Below are 22280 nucleotides of genomic sequence, written 5' to 3' on the forward strand. Positions count from 1 at the left end.
TTCATCTTAATTTACGGTTTGGTTTTCGCTGACTGGGATAAAATATTTTGGTCTGGGCCAATTCATGGTAATAAACGTAGCTTTCCTGTCGGTGAGTATTACATATCAGTGAGGAATTAAATTTGTAAATCTCATATTATAATTATCCTCTTTCAATTTGAATTTTTTAATCTTAAAACCATACTTAGACTCCAAGTGGAGACTTTATAAATATCTGAGGAATTCATTTGCATTTCCAAATAATGTGTTTTAGCAAAACAATACATTTTGAAATCACATTGTCCAGTTTGGTTGTCTCTTTGTATTCTGTTGTCTGGGAATGCCAGGGCTTCACTTTTCTTGGTGCTTCATTGCAGACTGAAGGCAACACGAAAGCAGTAGCAGAAAGCCCAAGGTAAATCACTATCTCCTAACCATGGGTTTTACATTTCAGGGGGTCCTGAAATCACGTTGCAACCCGGCACCCAGCCCACCGAGCAGGAGAATGTGTCTCTGCGGTGTTCCGCGGACAGAACTATGTTTGAGAACCTGACGTGGTACAAACTCGGCCCACAGGCCCTGCCCATCCACATGGGTGATTTACCCACACCTGTCTGCAAGAACTTGGATGCTCTTTGGAAAATGAATGCCACCATGATGTCTAACGGCACAAATGACATCTTGATCATGGAGCTGCAGAATGCATCCTTGCAGGACCAAGGAGACTATGTCTGCTTTGCTCAGGACAGGAAGACTAAGAAAAGACATTGTGTGGCCAGGCAGCTCACAGTCCTAGGTAGGGCGATCACTCTGGACCATCCAGAGGCAGTTGGGATGCCTTCAATGTAATGCTTTCAGGGCCCATGAGAAGATTGTCCTCTATGTGCTTATACATTAGACAGATGAGCTCACATCTGACTCACCGAAAGTCCTCAAGGCAGAAGGAACCTAATCATGCTGAAGTGATGTATTAAAAAGCGAAAATAATCCTTTTCTTTCCAACCCTGATGGTGGGGTCGCTCACTGCTATCTTCAGGGGATTACCCTAAACCAAGGACATTTCTGCCTCATTCTTGAGCATTCATTTATTTAAATAGACATGTATGTGTGAATGCCCACCATGAGCTTGGAGGGTGCTGGAAGGTCACAGTGGTGACTAGGTGGGTAGGATGAGAACACAGACAACCTGTCGTAGTCCAGTGAATGCTCTGTGTCCATGAAAACTGGGACTGTTTTCTGCTTTACTCCTTGCTGAGCTCCAGACATAGAAGATAGTGGCACATATTGCTTGATAAGACATTTGCTGCCTGGAGAATGTGGTGATGGGGTTGTTTAACACTGGTGCTGCACTCAGTGTGTGTACCTCTGTGGTACAGCCCAAGGTCAATGAGTTGATCATTCTAATGAGCAAAAGGCTTTGTAAGTTCCACATGAAGCCACTCTCTACATCTCCTCTAACATTTCACCTTGCACAAAATCTGTGCAGCCATGACTGTCTCTGGGGAAATCAGGCAAATTTAGAGAGTTTCTCTTTGCACCCTCTCTTCTCATTTTCTCATCTCCTTAGTGTCCCTTCCTAGTTTCTAGGATGCATCTGTTCTGTTTTTTTAAGGAGAACTGCCCAGATAAGCTAATTTATACTGTAGTTTCAGACGAATAATATCTTCAAAGGCCTTGACATATTTTCAGGCGGGAGCTAGGATAGATTTTGCTAGTGTTAAGACTCTGGTGTCAAAAGAAGAGATTTTTTGAGTGTAGTCATCCCAAGGCTCTTCAGATCACAGCCCTTATATGAGCATGGTTTTTCTGTTCATCTTGGTGACTGGTCTGGATTCAAGCTAATGAAAAACTTCAGAAAGAGATGTAGAGGAGGCTCCCAGCTTGACATGCCCAGGAACCACTGGCTCACAGTGGGCTGGTTTGCTTCCCTAAGGACTCTCAGGTTGTTTTCCCAAAATTATTCTTGGAACTAGGCTAGAGTCCATTTGCTTAAGCCCCAGTGCAGTTCACTGTTGAGGTACTGTCGTTTTGCCAAATGTTGAAGTGGATTCTTTCAGCAAAATTCCTTTCGATATTCAGTTGGTTTGGACAAGTTATTTCCATAGCATTTTGCTGATTTGTAGGAAAGGTTAAATCTAAAGTTGTCCTGTACATTTAAACAAGTACCCGTGGGCTTCATTTTTTAAAAAAATCTTTGACTTTTGTTAGCATATTATTGTTTTGTCTATATTTTAGTGGAAATAGTATTGAACTAACCTTTTAGGCTAACTAGATTCGGAATTCAGCTGTTAACTTAGTTACAGGGGCTTGGACAAGTTGTTTAACCCATTTCATCTTCAAAATAAGACTATTACTCCCATCATAGAGTTGACAGTGAGCAACAGAAGTAGGACAAATGAGTTTTGTAAAAAATACCAAATAAATATAAGGTGTTCTTTTTGAGTTGCACTGAAGTTATACATTTTCCAAGAGAAACATGGCAGAATTCTTGGGTATCAGTGGCTAGAATTTATCTATCTGTCTATCTATTTGATAGGAGGGAAGTCCATAAGAATGACAACTTTAATTTTGTGTTGATTACCAGATCGAATCACTAGTATGAATGTTTAGAGATGCAGTAATCTGTCTGAACTGACTTGTTTCATTTAACTTTGCTCAGTGACCAGCACTCCTGTTGTCCACCTCTTGTGTATTTTCAGCTTAGTAAGTTAATAGTTTACTAAATGGTTTAATAGTTTACTGATATGAAAACCACTTCAAAAGTCATAACTAAATGTCCTGTAATTTGTGTGTGTGTGTGTGTGTGTGTGTGTACATAGAGCGCATGGCACCCATGATCACAGGAAACCTGGAGAATCAGACAACAAGTATTGGTGAAACCATCGAAGTTTCCTGCACAGCATCTGGGAATCCCTCTCCACAGATTACGTGGTTTAAAGATAATGAGACGCTTGTGGAGGACTCAGGTGAACAGAGCATGTCTATCTCACTTTGGCTGCATAATTTTCCTAGAGATATTGACTAAAGTCCATATTATATCTTTTTAAAAAATTATTTACTTACTCATTTATTTTTATTAAGGTATAGTTGATGTACAATATTATTTAAGTTTCAGGTGCACAACATAGTGATTCTCAACTTTTCAAGATTATTACTCTGTTTATCATTATTGCATAACATGGACTATATTCCCTGTGCTATGCAATATATCCTTGTAGCTTATTTATTTTATACATAGTAGTTTGTTCCTCTTAATCCCTGACCCTATGGTATCTTCCCCCACCAGCTCCCCTCTCCCCACTGGTCATCACTGCTTTGTTCTCTGTATCTGTGAGTCTGCTTTTTATTTGTTATATTCACTAGCTTGTTTTATTTTTTAGATTCCACATAGAAGGGTCATACAGTATAACATCCATGTTGTTTCTTGATTTGTTTTAGGCAGAACAAAAAGCAGTATTAGTGTCCATGGTCTGACTCATTTTGTAGACTCAGAGCCCAAGTATCCAGAGCCTGCTGAATTCTCATGGAAGCCACGGGTGCTGAGATAGAAGTTGACCCTGACTCTTTGGAGTCAGACACTAGCCAAAGATAAAGGGAAACATGTATATTAATATTTTTTTTCCTGGAAAGCTCCACCAGACCACACCATAAAATATAAACCCTACTGTATAGCACGGCTTCCCAGATGACTCAGTGGTAAAGAATCCGTCTGTCAATTTAGGAGACATGGGTTTGAACCCTGAGTTGGATAGATCCCCTGGAAGAGGAAATGGCAATCCACTCCAGTAATTCTTGCCTGGGAAATCCCATGGACAAAGGAGCCTGGCTGGCTACAGTCCATGGGACTGCAAAAGAATCAGGCACACCTTAGCATCTAAACAACAACAGCTCTACAACACAGGGAACTCGACGCAATGCTCTGTGGCGACTTAAATGTGAAAGAAATCCAAAAAAAGAACAGATATATGTATGCATATAGCTGATTCATTTTGCTGTACGGTAGAAACTAACACAACATTATAAAGCAACTATATTCCAATAAAAATTTAAAAATAAAACAAAAACTGCATTTCCCCCTTTTCTCAGGCATTGTGCTAAAAGATGGGAACCGAAACCTAACTATCCGCAGGGTGAGGAAGGAAGATGAAGGCCTGTACACCTGCCAGGCATGCAGTGTTCTTGGGTGTGCAAAAGTGGAGGCATTTTTCATAGTAGAAGGTCAGTGGGAATACATAGACAATCCGATTGCTTTTAAAAATTAGCTTGTATCTGTACTCAAGTACTTTGGGTGGGAGGGTTATGGCTGGTTTTTAATATTCTTTGTACTTTGTAAGTTTTCTACTATAAATATATATTATTTTAACCAGAAAACATAATTAATGTTATTTTAATTCTGCTTGCATCACATTTCTATCCCTGCAGTTCTCATTGTAGAAAAATTCTTTAGCCTGGCAGGTGGAATGTCTTTCTTTCCTTGATTCTTTCTTCATAAGACTGGCTCAATTAACTAGTTATGAAAATTAAGCCCCTATATTTATTGGGTAGAATTACTGCCTAGTCATGAAAATCAGTGCTATCTAGATAGTCACAAAGGTTCATAGTTTTTATTGGACTGGAGATAATTAAGATTCAGCTGTGAACAATGGACCATTGCTTCTCTGAAGTGGAAAATTTGCGGTTCTTATCTAAATGAATATGCAGGAATGATGTGAAATCATTTTTCTCAGATGGGAAAGGTAATTTGTGACAGAATATTTTATCTTCAAAAGTGTATTCCTATCTTTAAAAAAAAAAAATAACCCATGAGCGGGACAATGAAACTGTATCATGTGGGTGAAGGAATGGTGTGCAGGGGAAAGGAGAGGAGTGGTGATAGATGGAGGAATTGACAGATTTCTATGAACTCATCCTAATTTGTCTCTCAAGGTCTAGATTTTAGTCCCTTTAATCTGTCTAATCTGTGTTGCCGAGTATTACATCTCAATACTTTGACTTCTTTTCGAATCTGTAGGCTTATTGCCATTTTATAACCTGCACTTGCAAATAAAGATTTCAAGTGACATGGTGACTGGTTACATTCAAAATGCTTTATGCTTTAGGGAAAATCCTAAGGGAGATTTCCAGTTCTCTCCCATGCCGTGCCTCAGCTCTATTAGCTTTCTGCAGCTGATTTCAAGGAGGCCTAACTAGGTAACATTGGCACTCAGATTATGTTTACTTTTCACCAGGAGAGAATATTAAGAAAGGATGAGGTACATATATAATGCTCCTGCTGGTTTCCCAAATGTTCATATGGGAGTATTAATACACCAACTTATACAGACAGTTGTATCTTTGCACTTCCTACTCTGAACAGACGTTTCAATCTCTATGTATAAATAGAGAAATCCTTCAGTAAGACCACCAGAGAAACAAAGTCTGTTTGCTTCCAAGCATACTTGATGCTTGTCTCTCAACTGTAACTCTTATTTTGCTAACTAATTAATTACTTGTCTTCCTGTCTTCTTGAGGCTGCCTGAGCCACACTCACAGCTTGTGGCCCAGTTTGATTCACATTGCACTCCTCCAGCAGGCGGGTGACCCTAAGTGATAATTGCTTCCTTATCACCACTTTGCTAATCACTCTTAGTTGAAAGCCTCCTCCAGGCTGAATTTTCCCCTCTCAGAGCTGTCTTCTGGAGTCCTGAGCATCCGCAGCTTCCTTGCTGACCTTCAGCTTTTTCTCTTCTCTGTCCTTTCATGAGTGATTGTGTACTCACGCACTCACCTCAGCTTTTTCTCTTTCCTCTCTGAGGCTACTACCACATGAGGATGGAGTAATGTAATGTTAGCCGGTGTTCGACAGACCTTGTTTAATTCTTGGCCATTCCAGCAACTTGTTGTGTGCCCTTGGTGAAATAGCGTAATTCTCTCTGAGCGTCTTCTCCATCTGAAAACTGAGGGTTATTGAGAAGACTTAAGTGGCATGACATGTTTCAAGTGATGTGCACCTAGTAGGTGCGTGGTCACCAATGATTCTCTGGCTGAAGAAATACATTTATTTCCCTACTTGTTTTCTTAAACAATCCTCCTCAAACTCCATACAGATCAAAATATAGACTATCAGCACAAAATCAAACATTTATTTTATCCAAATATAGTACTTTTCTTCTCTATAGAACATGATCTGTTTTCTTTCCATCAAAGTCTGCTCTTACAAACACTTTGTTTGCCTTTTAAGATATTAATATTTCTCTCCTTAATTACTTTAGAATTTTAACGTTTTCATGAGCAATGTTTTGCAAACTTTGAATTATCCATTAATATTATAAGCTCCATCCAAGTTAGAGATTGTGACTATTAATGCCTAGGATTTTTCTGAGTTCATAAGATGGAAATTTTGCTTTAGTGATTGAACTTTGTTATTTCACGTCAAAAGGTATGAGTTTCCAGTTGTTGATGTTCATTCATTTGTGTATTGCCAGGTGCCCAGGAAAAGACAAACTTGGAAGTCATTATTCTAGTAGGTACTGCAGTGATTGCCATGTTCTTCTGGCTACTTCTTGTCATCGTTCTACGGACCGTTAAGCGGGTAACAGAATAATTTTCCTTCTGTCCCATTCACATTGGTTTTCATGATTAATGAAAGCTGACTGGAGTTCTTTGAGTTGATTCTTTCCATTGTTATTGGCTCAATAGGCACAATTTTATTTCTATACAATAACGTTCTTACCCACTTACTTTTTGGCTGGACCGCTGGGCTTTAATTGATAGAAGCAACTAGAGAAGAAATGGGCTTGGACTGTCTAGTGTAATTAAGATTTGAAAATTAAACTCTGAGCTCATTTGGGGGTTGAGGGGACACTGGGAACAGAATTATACTAGGACAACCCTCACACTCCATGAGCCATTTAGAAAATGAGACACCAAGAATGGGACCTCTATAAAACAACAATAACAAGCACACAAAACAACAGCCAAACAACAGAGTGTGTGTGACTGGACAGAGTAATGCTTTCCAGGCCAATGGAGGGGAACTGAAGACGGGCTACTTATCCATCGTCATGGATCCAGACGAACTCCCCTTGGATGAGCACTGTGAACGCCTGCCTTATGATGCCAGCAAATGGGAATTCCCCAGAGACCGGCTGAAACTAGGTGTGTTTTCAATCGATATTGATTTGATACTGGGTTTACCAGGCCGTCTCATCCTCGTTTAAGCTGATGACAGATCTAGTCTATTCAAATGTTAGATTCTGGTTTAGAAAATTCATTTCATCTCTTGAATTTGAGTAATCATCCATTCAGTCACTGAGAAGTAGGCTCCTTGTATAATCGCTCAGAGCAAGACATTCGGAGAGTGAAGATGACGAGGAACTGGGAGAAGCCCAGTGAAGTGAAAGTCTCTCAGGTGTGTCTGACTCTTTGCCCTCCACATGGACTGTAGCCTGCTAGGCAACTCTGTCCAGGGAATTCTCCAGGCCAGAATACTGGAGTGGGTATCCATTCGCTTCTCCAGGGGAACTTCCCAACCCAGGGATCGAACCCAGGTCTCCCGCATTGCACTCAGATTCTTTACCATCAGAGCCACCAGGACAGAGGGAAGTATTAAATCACTAAGCCAGGACAAGGGGGTCAACAGGACCATCCATGAAACTAGGATGTATGGTCATCCCGTCAAGTCAAAATCTCTGCCTATGGTTTCGGTAGTGATCAAATCCATGTCTGTTTTGTTGTTGACTCTAGGTAAGCCTCTTGGTCGTGGTGCCTTTGGACAAGTGATTGAAGCAGATGCCTTTGGAATTGACAAGACAGCAACCTGCAAGACAGTGGCTGTCAAAATGTTGAAAGGTAAAAGCAAAACTATATGGTGATATGTCCCTCTATCTGTTTCATCCCATCCTTTAAACATGATGAAAGGCTTGTATCAGTGGCTTTGTGGCTAGATGGCCCCACTAGCCAGACTTGCAACCAGACTATATAATGCCTTTGGGCAAACTGGATAAAAAGTTCCTCTCATGCCAGGGTCCATGGCCTGGCAGGCAAAGTTGGGATAGATTTCAGCTACCCTACAGCCCCCACCTTGCCTGAGAGCCCTCGTACAAGAAACAGCTTTTACAACTATATATATATTTAGTTGCTGGGCCATAGGAAAATAAAAGCTTGGTTACTTCAAAATTGTTTCTTAGTGTACTGTGGTGCATTAGCAAGATAACTATAGACAATCAAGAAGCAGAAAAAGAAATTTGATCTAAGAAGTAAAAATAGTAGCCATATTGCCTAGAATTGGAGTATATAAAAGATAATATGTAAAAAAATGGTTGTGCTGGGGAAAAAAGGATTATGGGTGACATTTTAAGAATTAAAAGTTTCATAAACAATTGTTAGGGGCTTCACTGGTAGCTTAGAGGTAAAGGATCTGCCTGTTAATGCAGGAGACACGGGTTTGATTCCAGGGACAGGAAGATCCCCTGGAGAAGGAAATGGGAATCCACTCCAGTATTCTTGCCCGGGAGATCCCATGGACAGAGGAGTCTGGCGGGCTACAGTCCATGGGGTTGCAAAAGAGTTGGACATGACTTAGCAACTAAACAATAACAACAAACAATTGTTAAGCCTAATAGTAATGGTATTCTGGTCTTCTCATTTTAATTTGGGGAGGTCATGCCTATAAAGCTCTGTGCAGGCATTGTGATGTGCTTTCACTGATGGAGACAGTGCTGCTGATCCTTTGCCAATAGGTCTTGTGCATTTTGAAGCCATCTCTCTCCTTTTGCCTCTTCTCCCTTGTGGACAAGGGGGTGTGTAATTTTGAGGTGGCTCATCAGGGTCTGAGGCGTGGACCATGTCTGTGAATCACAGTGAAGTGTACCCGTCTGGACAGGATCAAACTCACAGTCTTAGCCTTATCAGCCTTATGTGCCAACTGGCTTTGCCAGCTGGCCCTTGTTAAGTTTCCTGCTCAGCACAGATTGATGGGAACTTCAGCAGAGCCCATAACACATGAGGATATTTAATACATGATGTTGCTTCCTTATGAGGAAGCACTGAAATAATCAGGCCCTAAGAAGCATGGTAAACCTGATATGTGAAAATCCACTTTTGTAAAAGAAGAAAATCTGGGCATGATTTCATTTACAGATGTTATTTCTCCACTTTGCAAGAAGACCTCACAATGGCTTCCTTCAAATATCAAGCTTTGTGGATGCATTTAAAGAATCTGATCTAGAATTATAAAACATAACTTATATTTGTCTTTTAATGTAGCTAGTCTGTAAATTGGCTCATATTTATATTATCCCTGGAGGGAAAGTTGCACAGATGCATGCAGTGTGGCATCCTTCCTCCTAAGGTAATGCCCGCATGTTTGATTGCCTTCTTTGTTCCGTGTCTGTAGAAGGAGCAACACACAGTGAACACCGAGCCCTCATGTCTGAACTCAAGATCCTTATTCATATTGGCCACCATCTCAACGTGGTCAATCTTCTTGGTGCCTGTACCAAGCCAGGGGGTGAGTGTCTGTGGATGGCTCTGGTTGGGGGATTTCAGCATATACTTTTCTGCTGGTATTTGAGGGAACCACCCAACTCCCATGGCCTTGGTTTCCTTAAGTTAGGAAACTGTGGCAGATTCCTAGATATAAATAAATTTCATGGAGATTTAATGGGAACTATAGATTATTCTAGAACTTCCTATGAATTAAAAAATGCCATATCACTATAATACAGTTTGTTTCCTATGTAAAAGGTGTTCAGAGAAGAAAAGTAAACTTCTTCCCAAATTTGAGAGCAAAGGAATTGAAGAGTAGTTCCCCCTAAAATGAAATCAGCTCAAGTGATTGTGTTGAAAAGCAAGTGGGTGGATTTTCTTCTGAAATTTTGACTAAGCTTTTACGGAATTGCCTGTTAGAAAAAAAAAAAAATTACAATGTAAGGGAATGGCAAGCAGCTGATTTCTATGATCCTGTTTCCAGTGAAAGGTTGTAGCCTTGTCTGTGATGTTTTCTGACTCACTGATGTATTAAACACTTGGTGAGAAACATGAGTGGAAATACATTTTTCCTTCTTGGCATGCTGTGCTGTCTGCAGGGCCACTCATGGTGATTGTGGAATTCTGCAAGTTTGGAAACCTGTCAACTTACTTAAGAAGCAAGAGAAATGAATTTGTCCCCTACAAGGTATGTCCTTTTCTACCTCAACTGTGGCCACACTGTAAAGCAGAGGAAAACTCAAAGTGATACAGATTAATTGTTTTGGTAAAATTCTGTGAGGAACTTGTGAGGAATCATTTCGTGTTAGTTTCTTGGCTGTTGTATTTTTCTCTTTTACCTTCTGGAGGACACATCTCGTGTTTTGCTTTTGTGAGTGTAATCTACTGGCCCATTATAGGTGGTGCTGAGTAGGGGAAGGTGGGTGATTACGGAAAAGGAATGAGAAGGGGAGGCCAGCTCAGGATTACCCTGTCTCTTCCTTGGCCATATTTGGCCCTGTCGAGTATCAGTCTCACTGTCAAAGTGCCCTAATGTTGGAAGTGTGTCTGAGGGAAACTGGAAACAAGGCCTTTATCTCTAAGTTAAAAAGGAACCAGGCTTTATGGAAGAAAATGTGTGATGTAGCACAGCTGCCCAAAATTTCAGCCCAGAGATTTCATGATCCTGAAATCGATGTCCCTCATCTTCTTCTAATAGTTAAAGTTGCTTCTATAGTTTATATTTTAGAGATTTTCTGGTATTCAAGGAGTTTGTTCATCTGTTTCTTTATAGACCAAAGGGGCGCAATTCCGGCAAGGGAAAGAATACGTTGGGGAGATCACCATGGATCCTAAACGCCGCTTAGACAGCATCACCAGCAGCCAGAGCTCAGCCAGCTCTGGGTTTGTCGAGGAGAAGTCCCTCAGTGACGTGGAGGAGGAGGAAGGTACCTGCCATTGCTTCCTCTGTGCCGAATACATGCTCTTGTGGGAACAGACCAGGTGACGGGATGTGACAAAGAATTTTGTCCTGGAAAAGTCTTACCTAATATTTGGAAAAGAGCTAAATTTCTAGAAGGCTTCCATTCAGTTTCTCCAAAAGTGAAGGGCAGAAGGTCTAAAGAAGCAGTGGGCTAGGTTGAGTGGAGCATGGCTAGCCTGAGATATCTCGGTCCTCCGGGAGAGCTAAGCAGTTGGCAACAGTCAAACCAATGCTCTTCAAGAGTTGGTTCAACATGTATCAGTAGGAGAAGCTCAGTGCAAAGGAGACTCCCTGGTGGTTGATCAGCCTCCCCATTGTCCACAGGGGTTCAGCCCCACCTTGTTTGCTTTAGCAGCACAACAGAAGTCCTTCAGTTAATCATACCCAACCTTTTCCAAGGCAGTGTAGGCATCTATTGTTTCTACCCCATCCCAAGTGGCTTATCAAGTCTTCCATACTTCTTCAGAGGAGTCTTGGCAAATACCTGTTTCTTTATCCACTTATGCTTCCAGTGATATTTTAGTGCTCTTTATGGGTGGAGCTGTGCTCCCAGCCTAACTTCCAGAACCTCTTCCAGCTTCAGGATACCCTGTATATCTACTTCCCTCAGAAGGAGCAGAGACAGCCCCGTGGAGGAAGAGATGGGGCCTCTTGACATCTGGCTCTTCTTGAGACGTGAGCATAGACGAATTCTGTTATGAAATAGTGGAAGAAACCCACTTCTGTTCCCTTTGACATGAGGCCACAGAACATAAAACTAACCTCTTTCCCATAGAAGCCAAGCAGGCAGCGTGAGGTGGAATGTGGTCTAGAAAAGCATGATGAGGTTGTCTAGAACTCACATAACCCAGCACACACCAAGTGGAGCAGTCTCTGCCCCATCTTCTCTGTCACAAAGTGGTGGCCAGTAAGCGGGAAACCTAAGAGCTTGAGGGAATCATTGGAGTGGAGGGGTGTTGGCCTGGAATTTTGCCTTTATTTTTTTGGAAAAGGAAGAGGTTTCACTAATTATTCATGGAGAGGCCTCCAGCCCTAAGCATAGAAAGTCACTGAGAAAAAGGTTCAAGTGTTTTAAATACTTACAAGGTTAGTATTACATCTGAGTTTTCATTTACTCTGGTATTTGTCTCCAGGAGAGAAGCCATGTCTTATCTTATCTGACCAAAGTTAAGAGATCATGTTGAAATACCCAGTAATGTCTTTGTGTTTATTTGTACCAGTTGCCCGGAAGTAAATACCATGAGTTTACATAAATTTATCTTTCTTTCGATGTTCCTGTCACCTCTGGTTCATATCCTTGAAGGAAAAAAAGCATCCTCACAGGCCTGATTTAATGTGTTTACAGCATTTTCTCAGCTTGAAAGTGAGAGAAGTAAATATATTTTTGGTATTTTTAGTTATCCGATGTAGATTATAATTTGACCTTTGGCCTTTATCCTAGGACAAAGCTTGGAGAGAAAAGATTCAATGACCCTGGAGATTGTTGTTTTATTTTTAGAGTTCTTGATATGAAACTATTGTTTATCCCTCTCGGTACGTGAAAAAAACAAGTTTAAAACAGCAAATTTGTAAAAGTCCTCTTTTACCTCCCTGTTATCTATGCCAGTTTCACCTCCATTTTGCCTCCTGGATTTATTCGCCCAATTTGGCTAAAATGGAAAAAACCAATATTTTTGCTAAAGGGTTTGATGAAGGCTAATAATATACCATGATTCAGCATACTTACAGAAGAGAGAAGTATTTTCTCTCTGCTTCTATTTCCTGAAATTTAACTCCCAATTTTTAAAATGAAGATTACTCTATCAAGCTTAGAAACAAATACTTTCTGACTGAAATACCAATCTCTGTGCTCCTGTATCTTCTGACAGTTTCTGAAGATCTGTACAAGAACTTCCTGACCTTGGAGCATCTCATCTGTTACAGCTTCCAAGTGGCTAAGGGCATGGAGTTTTTGGCATCACGGAAGGTGAGACAGAGTATCTCTTTATATCACAGATTTGGAAATGAGATGTCCAGTGCCAGCCATTCATGTTTGTCTGGAACTGTAATTCATTCACCACTCCTGGGACTGTTAAGAGAGTCTTTTGGGGAGGTTCCATTTCTGCTCATTGAAGAGATATAAGGAGCTCATGAAATTAATTCATGTGATAAATAGCTTCCAAGTGCTAGCAGTCTTCTAGGCCAGGGGTCCCCACTCTCTGGGATCTAATGCCTAATGATCTGAGGTGGAGCTGATGTAATAGAAATAAAGTGCACAATAAATGTAATGCATTTGAATCATGCCCAAACCATCCCCTCACCCCCAGTCCATGGAAAAATTGTCTTCCCTGAAACTGATCCCTGGTGCCAGAAAGTTTGGGAACCACTGTTCTAAGCACTAAGGACACTGTGTGGGCAAGTAAGCAGACTGTCTACCTGCATGGAGATTATGTTCTAGTGGGTGGAACAAACAATAGAAACAAGTGAAATAGCTAGTGGTTTAGATGCGGGTAGGTACTGTGTAGAAAAATAAGCAAGAAAGAGTTATAGAGTCTGTAGGAGCCGTATGTTTGTATGTACATCTGCCTCTCTCTGTACACTGATTTTAAACTAAGTGGACATGGCTTGAGGGGAACATGGAATTTGACCAGTGGCCTGGAAGAGGTGAGGGGCTGAGCCTTGCAGATATCTTGGCGTAAGAGAGTCTATTTTTCATTTCTTTTACATTCATCACCATCCATCAAAAAGTATTTGTTAGTAGTATAATTAGAAACCAGGAAGGACAGACTTTAGAGAGAGCAATTGAAAGAGCTAAAATTAGAAAAGTAGGCTGAACAAAGGCTGAGGTGGGTACGTGACAAGTCACAAACATTCCAAAGGTTGTAAACATCGTGGAGGGAGTGAGGTTGAAGTCACCACCCTGGAAAGGGTAAAGTGGCTGGTTTTACATGAAACCAGACAGATTCAAATCAAGATTCAGGAAAAATGCTCATTTGACAGAATGCATTTGCTGCAGCCTACTTAGAGAAGAAGGACTTAACATTTTTATTTTGTTGTTTGTTTCTAAATTCGAGTGAAATCCCTCAGCTGTGTCTTTTTCTGGAGTTAAAAGCTTGTCACAACTTTCAGAGTCTCAGGATCCCAGAGATTTCTGCCTGGGAACTCTTGTCTTCTTGCTCCCAAGGAGAAGGGAGAGAAGTGGAATCTTAGAGGATTTTCCCAAAGAGCTTTCTGCCCTTCTTGACAATTTTATTTTATTACGTTTTAAAGGCCAGAGCCTGCCATTTAGTCAGGGCTCCTTTCACAAGGAAGGGAATGAGGGGTGGAGGAGAGAATCCTTTCATTTCCCTGCATCTACCAGCTGATTCTTGAATAACACCTGGTTGCTTCAAAAAAGGAAGCTCTTTGGTAGGGCCTGGGGGAGGAAGTAGGAAGGACTGTGTTTTTTGGAGTCTTCTGGCTTGCTTAATCATACTATACAATGTGCTTTGTAAAAAACTTTTTTGAAATTTTTATAGAATTTTTTTCTCCATTTACAGTTATTACAAAATACTGGCTATATTCCGCATGTTATACAATATATCCTTGTGCCTTGCTTGTTCAGAGGAAAACTACTATAGAGATGCAAGGTGTGGGGTCCCTCATACTTGGCTCACACATCACTGTTCAACGGACCTAAGAGTTTCTCATCCGAGCCTTTCATTCATTTCTAAATGTTCCCCAAGGCTCTTGTTCCGTCACAAATCTGTCCAGTGGAGATAGAACTGCTTAGTGTAGGAAGTTAGATGAAGTTAGGAGATGCAGAGAAGAGAGAAACTGAGGGACAGAAAACAGTAGAAGGAAAGCCAAGGGGAATTGGCTTTTCCTTTTGTGTGCTTCAGAGAATCTCCTTGATGGGCAAGAGGCTGAGAGTGCCTTCATTGGCCTCTGTGATAAGCCAGCACTTTGAAAACAGGGTGAGCCCCACTCAGAACAGTTTCTCAGAGCTGGTCCAGCTTTGGTTACATATGAAATGGAGAAACCAACAAACGGCACCAAACCAGGGAGAGCCCCTTGTTTTTGATTTCCGTGCATTCATTCATTCTAGGGCCTCCTTAGAATAACACATTTTAACCGTATATGGTGCCAGGCAAAAGGGATGTGTGGATGTGACCAGAAACACATCCTTAATTGTGTCCAAGAGAAGTCTATTTATGACTCCATCAGCATGCTATAACTTAATTATTTAGTTCCAGAGTCCGAGGCTGTTTATGGAATAAGCAGATGTGTGTCTCAGTGAAACTCACAGACTTTTTTTTTCCCGAAGTGTTGATAAAATATGTTAACCCAGTGCTTGTTAATCAGTTGGTTTTCTGATGTGGGTTTTTTTTTTTTAAAGCATGAGGTCACAACAGATGTAGAAGAGATCAGCTAGGCTGAGCACTAATGCACACAATTCTTTTTGCAGTGTATCCACAGGGACCTGGCAGCGCGAAACATCCTCTTGTCGGAAAAGAACGTGGTTAAAATCTGTGACTTTGGCTTGGCCCGGGATATTTATAAAGACCCAGATTATGTCAGAAAAGGAGATGTAAGTTTCAAAGATGCACGCTGTGATCTATTAAGTTGCAGAATCCAAACTCTCCTGGGCCAGCCTGAGAAGCTGTGTTCAGGGATAATGGAAGTTTTTTCTTCAGGTTTTTGCTAAGTTGGGTTCTCATTGTTTGTCTGCTAACCCTATAGGCTCGCCTCCCTTTGAAGTGGATGGCCCCAGAAACGATTTTTGACCGAGTGTACACAATTCAGAGTGACGTATGGTCTTTTGGTGTCCTACTCTGGGAAATATTTTCCTTAGGTAAGTCCCTTCTCCTTGTTCCTCCATCCATACTGCAAAGAAAATGATAAAAGTCAGTTACTCCCGTATCTCACGTTCATTGGATGAAACTTACTTTGAAGCTTTGGGTTATAAAAATCTTAAAAAGAGAGAAAGAAAGGGAGAAAAAAGATATACATGTGAAGAAGGTGTGAGTCAGGCTCATATATATGTGAATTAGACTCGGATTTCTGCAAGAGAAAATCTAATCAATTGTGTCCCATTCCTGTTTTCTTTCAGGTGCTTCTCCATATCCTGGAGTAAAGATTGATGAGGAATTTTGTAGGCGTCTGAAAGAAGGAACTAGAATGAGAGCCCCTGACTACACCACACCAGAAATGTAAGATTTTACACATATTTCTCTATCTTCCTTCTTTACTCACAAAAATTCTCCTTGCCTAGAAGACTTTCCATTCTGTGTACCTGCTTTGTGGCCCAGTGTGCGTCTTACTTCTCCCTTGAAGTCTTCCTTGATAATCTCAAGCACAGAGTCATCCTTCTTGAAATGACAGCAGTTTATCTGTACGAACCAGTCAGTTTTTACTAGATGTTGATTTATGATGTTTCCTTTTCTATACACACTTCATGCTCCAAGTGTAGGGCTCTATGTCTTACATAGTTTCATATCCCTATTTAGCATCTTGGCTCATGGTAGACTCTTTATAAATGTTTACTCATTCAAGTGCTTATTTTCAGCATCAGATCAGGAAGAAAGAGGCAGTTGATGACATCAGTGTTTTGCTTCCCTAGGTACCAGACCATGCTTGACTGCTGGCATGGGGATCCCAATCAGAGACCCACGTTTTCAGAGCTGGTGGAACATCTGGGAAATCTGTTACAAGCTAATGCTCAACAGGTTTGTGACCTCCATGCAAGAAGCTTCTGCAGAGAGTACTTAGGTGTCCAGGGCCCTTTTGCTGCCTTCTCATGGCCACCACGCTGTCCTCTCAGCCACTAAATGAGGAGCCACATTCCAGATCTGAGCAGTAATGCTTTTCTAAAAGTCTTAATTGCCCCTTTAAACAGATGAGATCCTAATTCATAATCTGGCAGCTGATCATTTTTATTTTTACTGATGTATATTTTGGTGTCTTCAGGTGCTCTTACGAAGTAAAAAAAAGCAAACAAAGACAACAAACAAAACCCCAAAATTGAAAAAAACAAAATCTAGTTGATTAAGTGAATATCAACAGTGGGTGAATATCAACAGTGGACAGAATTTCAAGGAATTTTAAATACATTCTTCAGGCAAAAACACATGTGAATCCTGCAAAATAAATGTTTTGTTTTTTTATCCCCTCCATGAAATCCCAGGCCCCCATAACTTCCATCAGAGGATTTTATTGTAGTCTTTACCCTTAGAAAGTTATTTACTCTCCAGTCAACACCTCTTACCACAATGAATGGAAGCCAATTTCCTCCTGCTTTTCTTCTGAACAGCTGGGGGACAATGGGTCAAATCTGTCTTTATTAATAAACCTCCCAAACATTGAGAGGTATCAAATTGCCCTTTATTTCTTTCTCTCGATGAAATAATGTTAAGTTGTGTAACCTTTTCTCAGAAGACCCATTTTCCTGCGCATATATTGCTTTTCTTTAGACTGTCATCAGTTTTTCTGTTGCCTTCAAGTGTAGAGACTAAAATTGGATGACATGCCCTTTAAAGGACCTGGCTGGCATAGATGAGACTTTGTGGAGAAATGATCTCTCAGCCCTGTGGCGCTCTGCCTGTTCTGTTTTCCGTCTGTAACTACAGCCTGCTTCGTCTTCATTGTACCACACTTCTCTGTTGTCCCCATGCCCATCTCGTGTCTTGTTAGCTCCTTAAGTATCCTCTCGTAGACACATCCCTTTCAAGTGCCCTTGTGTTTTTGACAAGCCATTTTTAAAATTGTCTTAAAGTTTTACCTTCAGATATGAAAGCCACGTTCCCCATAAACAAGAAGCCCCCGTGGGCTTTGTTCTTCATGTAAAGGCTCTTGAAGGACTGAAGCCATAACAATAGCACTCTGTGTTTATTGTTTCAGGATGGCAAAGACTACATTGTTCTTCCCATATCAGAGACCTTGAGCATGGAAGAGGATTCGGGACTCTCTCTGCCTACCTCACCTGTTTCCTGTATGGAGGAAGAGGAAGTATGTGACCCCAAATTCCATTATGACAACACAGCAGGAATCAGGTACGGTCTAAGGTCAACATCCCCTGGGGGGAAGGGGCTTCAGGGTCATCCTGGGGAGGCGGGTGGAGGAAGGACATTGTATGAAGTTGCTGCATTTCACTTGCACGTTCACCCTTGGCCCTGAGAGGTCCTCCTTGAAGGGCGCCTGGGTAGGTGAATCTCTTCCCATCTGTGGTCCACATTGCCGCCGAAGCTCTTCCTTTCAGAATCCTAAGCCCCGCAGCTGCAAATAGCTGGAATGCCATAGTTTGTTAATCTCCAGAAAAAGAGACTGATTTTACAAAGACATCTGTATTTAAATTATCCCCATGTAGTCTTTTATTAATGTGATTTAAACAGCTTAGGAAAGATTCAGGAAGGAAGAGTTCTATGCGTTTATGAAAGCACACTTTTGCCTCTCTGGCTGGGATACAGTTGCCGTGGGGATGTGTCCTGAATTAGACTGGACAGCACATCTTCAGAAGCCCCTCCCAAGTCTGATTTTCAGCATTTTATTTGCATAATGGGACTTCTGGGCTTATTTAAAACACATGCGCTGCAGTATTTTCCTGATTTGTAGAAGGGTTCTAAAGGCAGCTTTCTTTTTATTCTCTCCCAGCACCTGTGCATAAGGAAAGAGTTGATATGGTTTCTACAAAATGATATTAAAATTGCCTTTTCATAAGCCTGGAACTACTTCACTTCACTTTGTTCCCATTCCCACCCCTTTGGGTGTTTTCCTCCTATAACCGCACCGCTGACAGTATAGGCCCAGCCTGCCCCCTTGAGTGTGCGCAGGCTGCAGGGGGGGCCTTGAAGCTCGGGGTGTGGGGGGGGGATGGAGCTCTAGCCTGTGGCCAGGGTGCCAGATGGCAGGTGGGGAGTCACCCTGGTCAGTGTGCCCTGTGGACTTGCACAGGGAGGGCAGCAGGAGTGCTGCCATGGGAGAGAGGAAAGCTCAGAGTGGGTAGAAGCCAGCTGGTAAGCTGTCCTTTCCATCTGTGTCAAGAACTTTGGGCATTTTTGAAAGAACTTTTTCTTAACAGGTTTTGCCAGCATTAGGCAAAGTAGGTACTATTATCTTTTGATGTAAATGTTGAATATGAGACTCAGAGCAGTTACCTGGAAGAATACAATATTGTGGTTAAAGATCCAGATTTTAGAGTCACATAGAATTGGGTTTCCCTGGTGGCTCAGATGATAAAGAATCTGCCTACAGTGCCGGAGGCCTGGGTTCGACCCTTGGGTTGGGAAGATTCCCTGGAGGAGAGCATGGCAACCCACTCCAGTATTCTTGCCTGAAGAATCCCCATGGACAGAAGAATCTGGAGGCCTACAGTCCAGGGGGGGTCACAAAGAGTCGGACATGACTGAGTTACTAACACTTTGACTTTCATAACTGGGTTGGATTCCCAAGTCTGCTCTTTGCAGCTCTGATCTGGGGCAAATTTCAGTGTGACCCAGGCCAGGACAGTGGTGGTGTACAAAAATGATGACTTTGAGAATTACATGGCCTAATGAGTTTCTAAGTGCCTGGTACCTGGAGAATACCCAATAAATAATGGCTATTATGAGAGCTGCTTAAAACACATCCCAGGGATGAATCCCGTTCCTCTGACATCTAACTCAGAGCTGTTTTCTCCCATACTAAGGAGGGGACCTCAAATAGAAGGAGGAATGAAATGAAAATCTGAAAATCCATATTTCCACCCCCATGTTTAAAAAGTCCTAGTTCAAGTTTAACTGGCCTTCTGGTGTGGTAATTATTCCTGCAACACTGTTGCCTTCTGCTTGATCAGAAAGCCATTTGATCATGAGCTGTGTTCCTTGGGTTTTCTGTGACCAGGTGGGGTGAGGACCCAGCCGGCAGCCTCTTGGCTCGCTTGGGTGCTTTGCATATGGTGCCGAGAGTTGATGAAGTCATGTATGTGTGATGGAAGTGCCCAATGCGATGCTGTTTCTGAAGCAGGGCTGCTAACATTTGTCCCCAGAAGCGTGGACAAATGTGACACCACACTCCCAGCGCAGGCCTGGCTGCTATTTGCTGTCTGTGATTTTTGAATTGGTCTCTGCAGTCCAGTTTCTCTTTTATCCAGCCATAATTTGAAAAATAAAGTGGAAATTGGAATCTCTTGTCTGCATCCCCACTCAACCCCCTCCACCTTTTTTCCTTTCCTAAAAATCAGACACCGCGGTCACATTTTAATCATTTAGGTTAAAAGAGAGGCCGAGTCCAGGCGTCTACACACAGCACATTTCATTTCGATGCTCTCTTGTGGTTCTGCTTCCCTGAGGAGCAAGAGGAGAGGTTGGCGTGCCTCCCAGGGGACTTGTTCTCTTATCTTCATGTTGCCAGTCAAGGAGGAGAGCCGAGGTGTCTTTCTCACTTGCTTCCTGCTTATAATTTTCAATTTCATTGTGTTATAAATAGAGCTGAACAGAGACATCCCTATGGGAGCCAATCTCCTGATTTTTTGCCCCATTAACTATTTTAAAAAATATTTGTTCAGCATTTATTTAGAGAAGAGGCTGAGAGGTATGTGAGAGAAGGGTGAGGAGGAAGGACCACTAGTGTCTGGACTCTGCTTTGTCTCTGATTTCCCTACGGATCAGCTCTGGCCCCCGGTTTGCATGCTTCCTGCAAGAAAACACATCTTAATTGAACTCATCTTCCTTACAGGGTAGTTTGGGGACCGTCTGCGGTTGCTCCACTGTTTCCCCTGGGAGTTTCACCTCCCACTGCAAGCAGCTTATCAAAGATTTCTTTTCAGTTCTCTCCCAGAGAAAGGTTCTGGCACATACTTTTTTTTTTTCTTCTCATTTTGGTTAATTGCTAGTGATGATTTAAATGCTCCTTGTAGATTGATGCCAGAGACAGCCCGCTGTCTAGATGTTCCTGAATTTGGCTCTGATATTAGACTGCTTGAAATGAACCTGTCCTTTCTTCACCTTTTGTCTGTCTCACAGCCCACATTCCCCCTCCTCCACCCCATATCACTGCACGGTCAATGCACACATGGAAGCGAGCAGGGCTACATGCATATCAGATGCTTAATAAAGAATTGAACAATCATATCCGGTGCCCTCTTCTCCCTTCTCCCTCCTAATGCTATTCCAAGGGCATCAATGTGGCGTAAGGTAAAAACAAACAAAAACAACCCTGCATGGGCTCTAGAAACCTAAGTTTGAGCTCCAGTTCTAGTTATTTCCTCCCTAAGCCATCACTTCCTCTTTTCCAAATAAGAAATAAGAAAAACCTACCGTGTAGATTTGTTAAGAAAAGATGCAACAATGTATATGAAAATGCCTTGTCAACTGGGACTGGCTGAGCAATGTTTGGAATTACTGGGCTCAGAAATCAAGAAAGTGGCCTTTCTAAGGCAGCTGCATTACTGCCCAAGCTCACCAACTCTACCTGATGTTACAACCCAAATACCTCTGGAATCTGTCTACTTCTCCAGACCTGTGGGCATCACCTTTTAGTCAAGCTACCCTACCTTCTCCTAGATAAGTGGAATAGCTCCCTAATTGATCTCATGATTTCTGGTCTTACCTTCCTGAACCCAGAGTCATCTTTCTAAAGGGTGTATCTGACTTTGTCAGTCTCATGCTTAAAATTCTTCAGTGGCTGCTCATTGCCCTCAGGATGATAATCCAGGTATTCTAGTTACGTGATTTTGGACAAGTTCCTTAACCTTTCTATGTCTTAGTTCCACATCTGAAGTTGGGCTAATGATACCCATCTAGAGAGGTACCATGGAGATGCCACGAGACAGTGGTTGAGGATCATTTGACACAGTGCCTGGCACATGGGAGTCTCAATAGAGGGTTCCTGAATGAGTGAATGAATAAATGATTGACTATGGTACCACTAATTTGGTAGAACTACTACTTCTAGGGACTGGATTTAGGAGAAGTAGGCTTTTCAATCTGTGTCCTCTTTCCCGTGGGGTTTCCTGAGTAAGGATGTCACTGGTGAACCTCATTCTCTCTTTGTAGAGGAAGAATGAGCCTCCTTGGGCAGGGGAGGGAAACTTGGTTTCCATTATCCTCCTTTGCCCAAATGAGTCCTCTCTTCACTTGGTCACAGAAAACACAAGGAATATGCAACATATCTGGAAGGGTGCTAGGGTGGAAGTACAGTGGGGTTCAAGTGAAGAGTGAATCTGCTGTCCCTTCCTATGAAAAAGACTTTGCTTCTCTCCACTTGGGCTGATTTTCACAAAATCACTCAGACTCACCCAAAGTCACATGGTAGGGGAAGAAGCACTCCTAAGGAACAGGTGACGTGCTGTCTGACAGGTCCTGTCCTCTGAACTCTTGAAAGAAACTGGTAGTCTTTGGAATTTAAAGGAGGAAAACAAGTTTTGGTTGATGGGTCA

General features: G+C 41.9%; 1 protein-coding gene and 1 long non-coding RNA gene across 7 annotated transcripts in view; one reads left to right on the top strand and one right to left on the bottom strand.

The window, feature by feature from the left end:
* The window catches only part of KDR (kinase insert domain receptor), a 150980-nt gene that overhangs the window by 106145 nt on the left and 22555 nt on the right, over positions 1–22280 (top strand). For all 5 annotated transcript variants that reach the window (XM_081589818.1, XM_081589836.1, XM_081589807.1 and 2 more), the window contains 15 exons: positions 434–775; positions 2799–2945; positions 4066–4197; positions 6444–6550; positions 6981–7116; positions 7705–7809; positions 9356–9469; positions 10047–10135; positions 10721–10874; positions 12778–12875; positions 15336–15458; positions 15611–15722; positions 15981–16080; positions 16491–16596; positions 17768–17919. In XM_081589818.1, the coding sequence (XP_081445944.1) occupies positions 434–775; positions 2799–2945; positions 4066–4197; positions 6444–6550; positions 6981–7116; positions 7705–7809; positions 9356–9469; positions 10047–10135; positions 10721–10874; positions 12778–12875; positions 15336–15458; positions 15611–15722; positions 15981–16080; positions 16491–16596; positions 17768–17919 (2017 nt within the window). The remainder of the gene's footprint in view (positions 1–433; positions 776–2798; positions 2946–4065; positions 4198–6443; positions 6551–6980; positions 7117–7704; positions 7810–9355; positions 9470–10046; positions 10136–10720; positions 10875–12777; positions 12876–15335; positions 15459–15610; positions 15723–15980; positions 16081–16490; positions 16597–17767; positions 17920–22280) is intronic.
* Positions 13895–17851, bottom strand: LOC145545404 (uncharacterized). 2 transcript variants are annotated; one of them, XR_014082062.1, is made up of 2 exons: positions 17649–17851; positions 13895–15754 (listed from the first exon to the last, which is right to left on the bottom strand). It is a non-coding gene; the product is annotated as an uncharacterized LOC145545404 (long non-coding RNA). The 2 variants fall into 2 exon arrangements; XR_014082056.1 differs by having other exon boundaries at positions 16164–17851.

Source organism: Giraffa tippelskirchi, chromosome 1 (assembly GCF_054371585.1).
Source record: "Giraffa tippelskirchi isolate mGirTip1 chromosome 1, T2T-mGirTip1v1.2.pri, whole genome shotgun sequence".
Taxonomy (NCBI): Eukaryota; Metazoa; Chordata; class Mammalia; order Artiodactyla; family Giraffidae; genus Giraffa; species Giraffa tippelskirchi.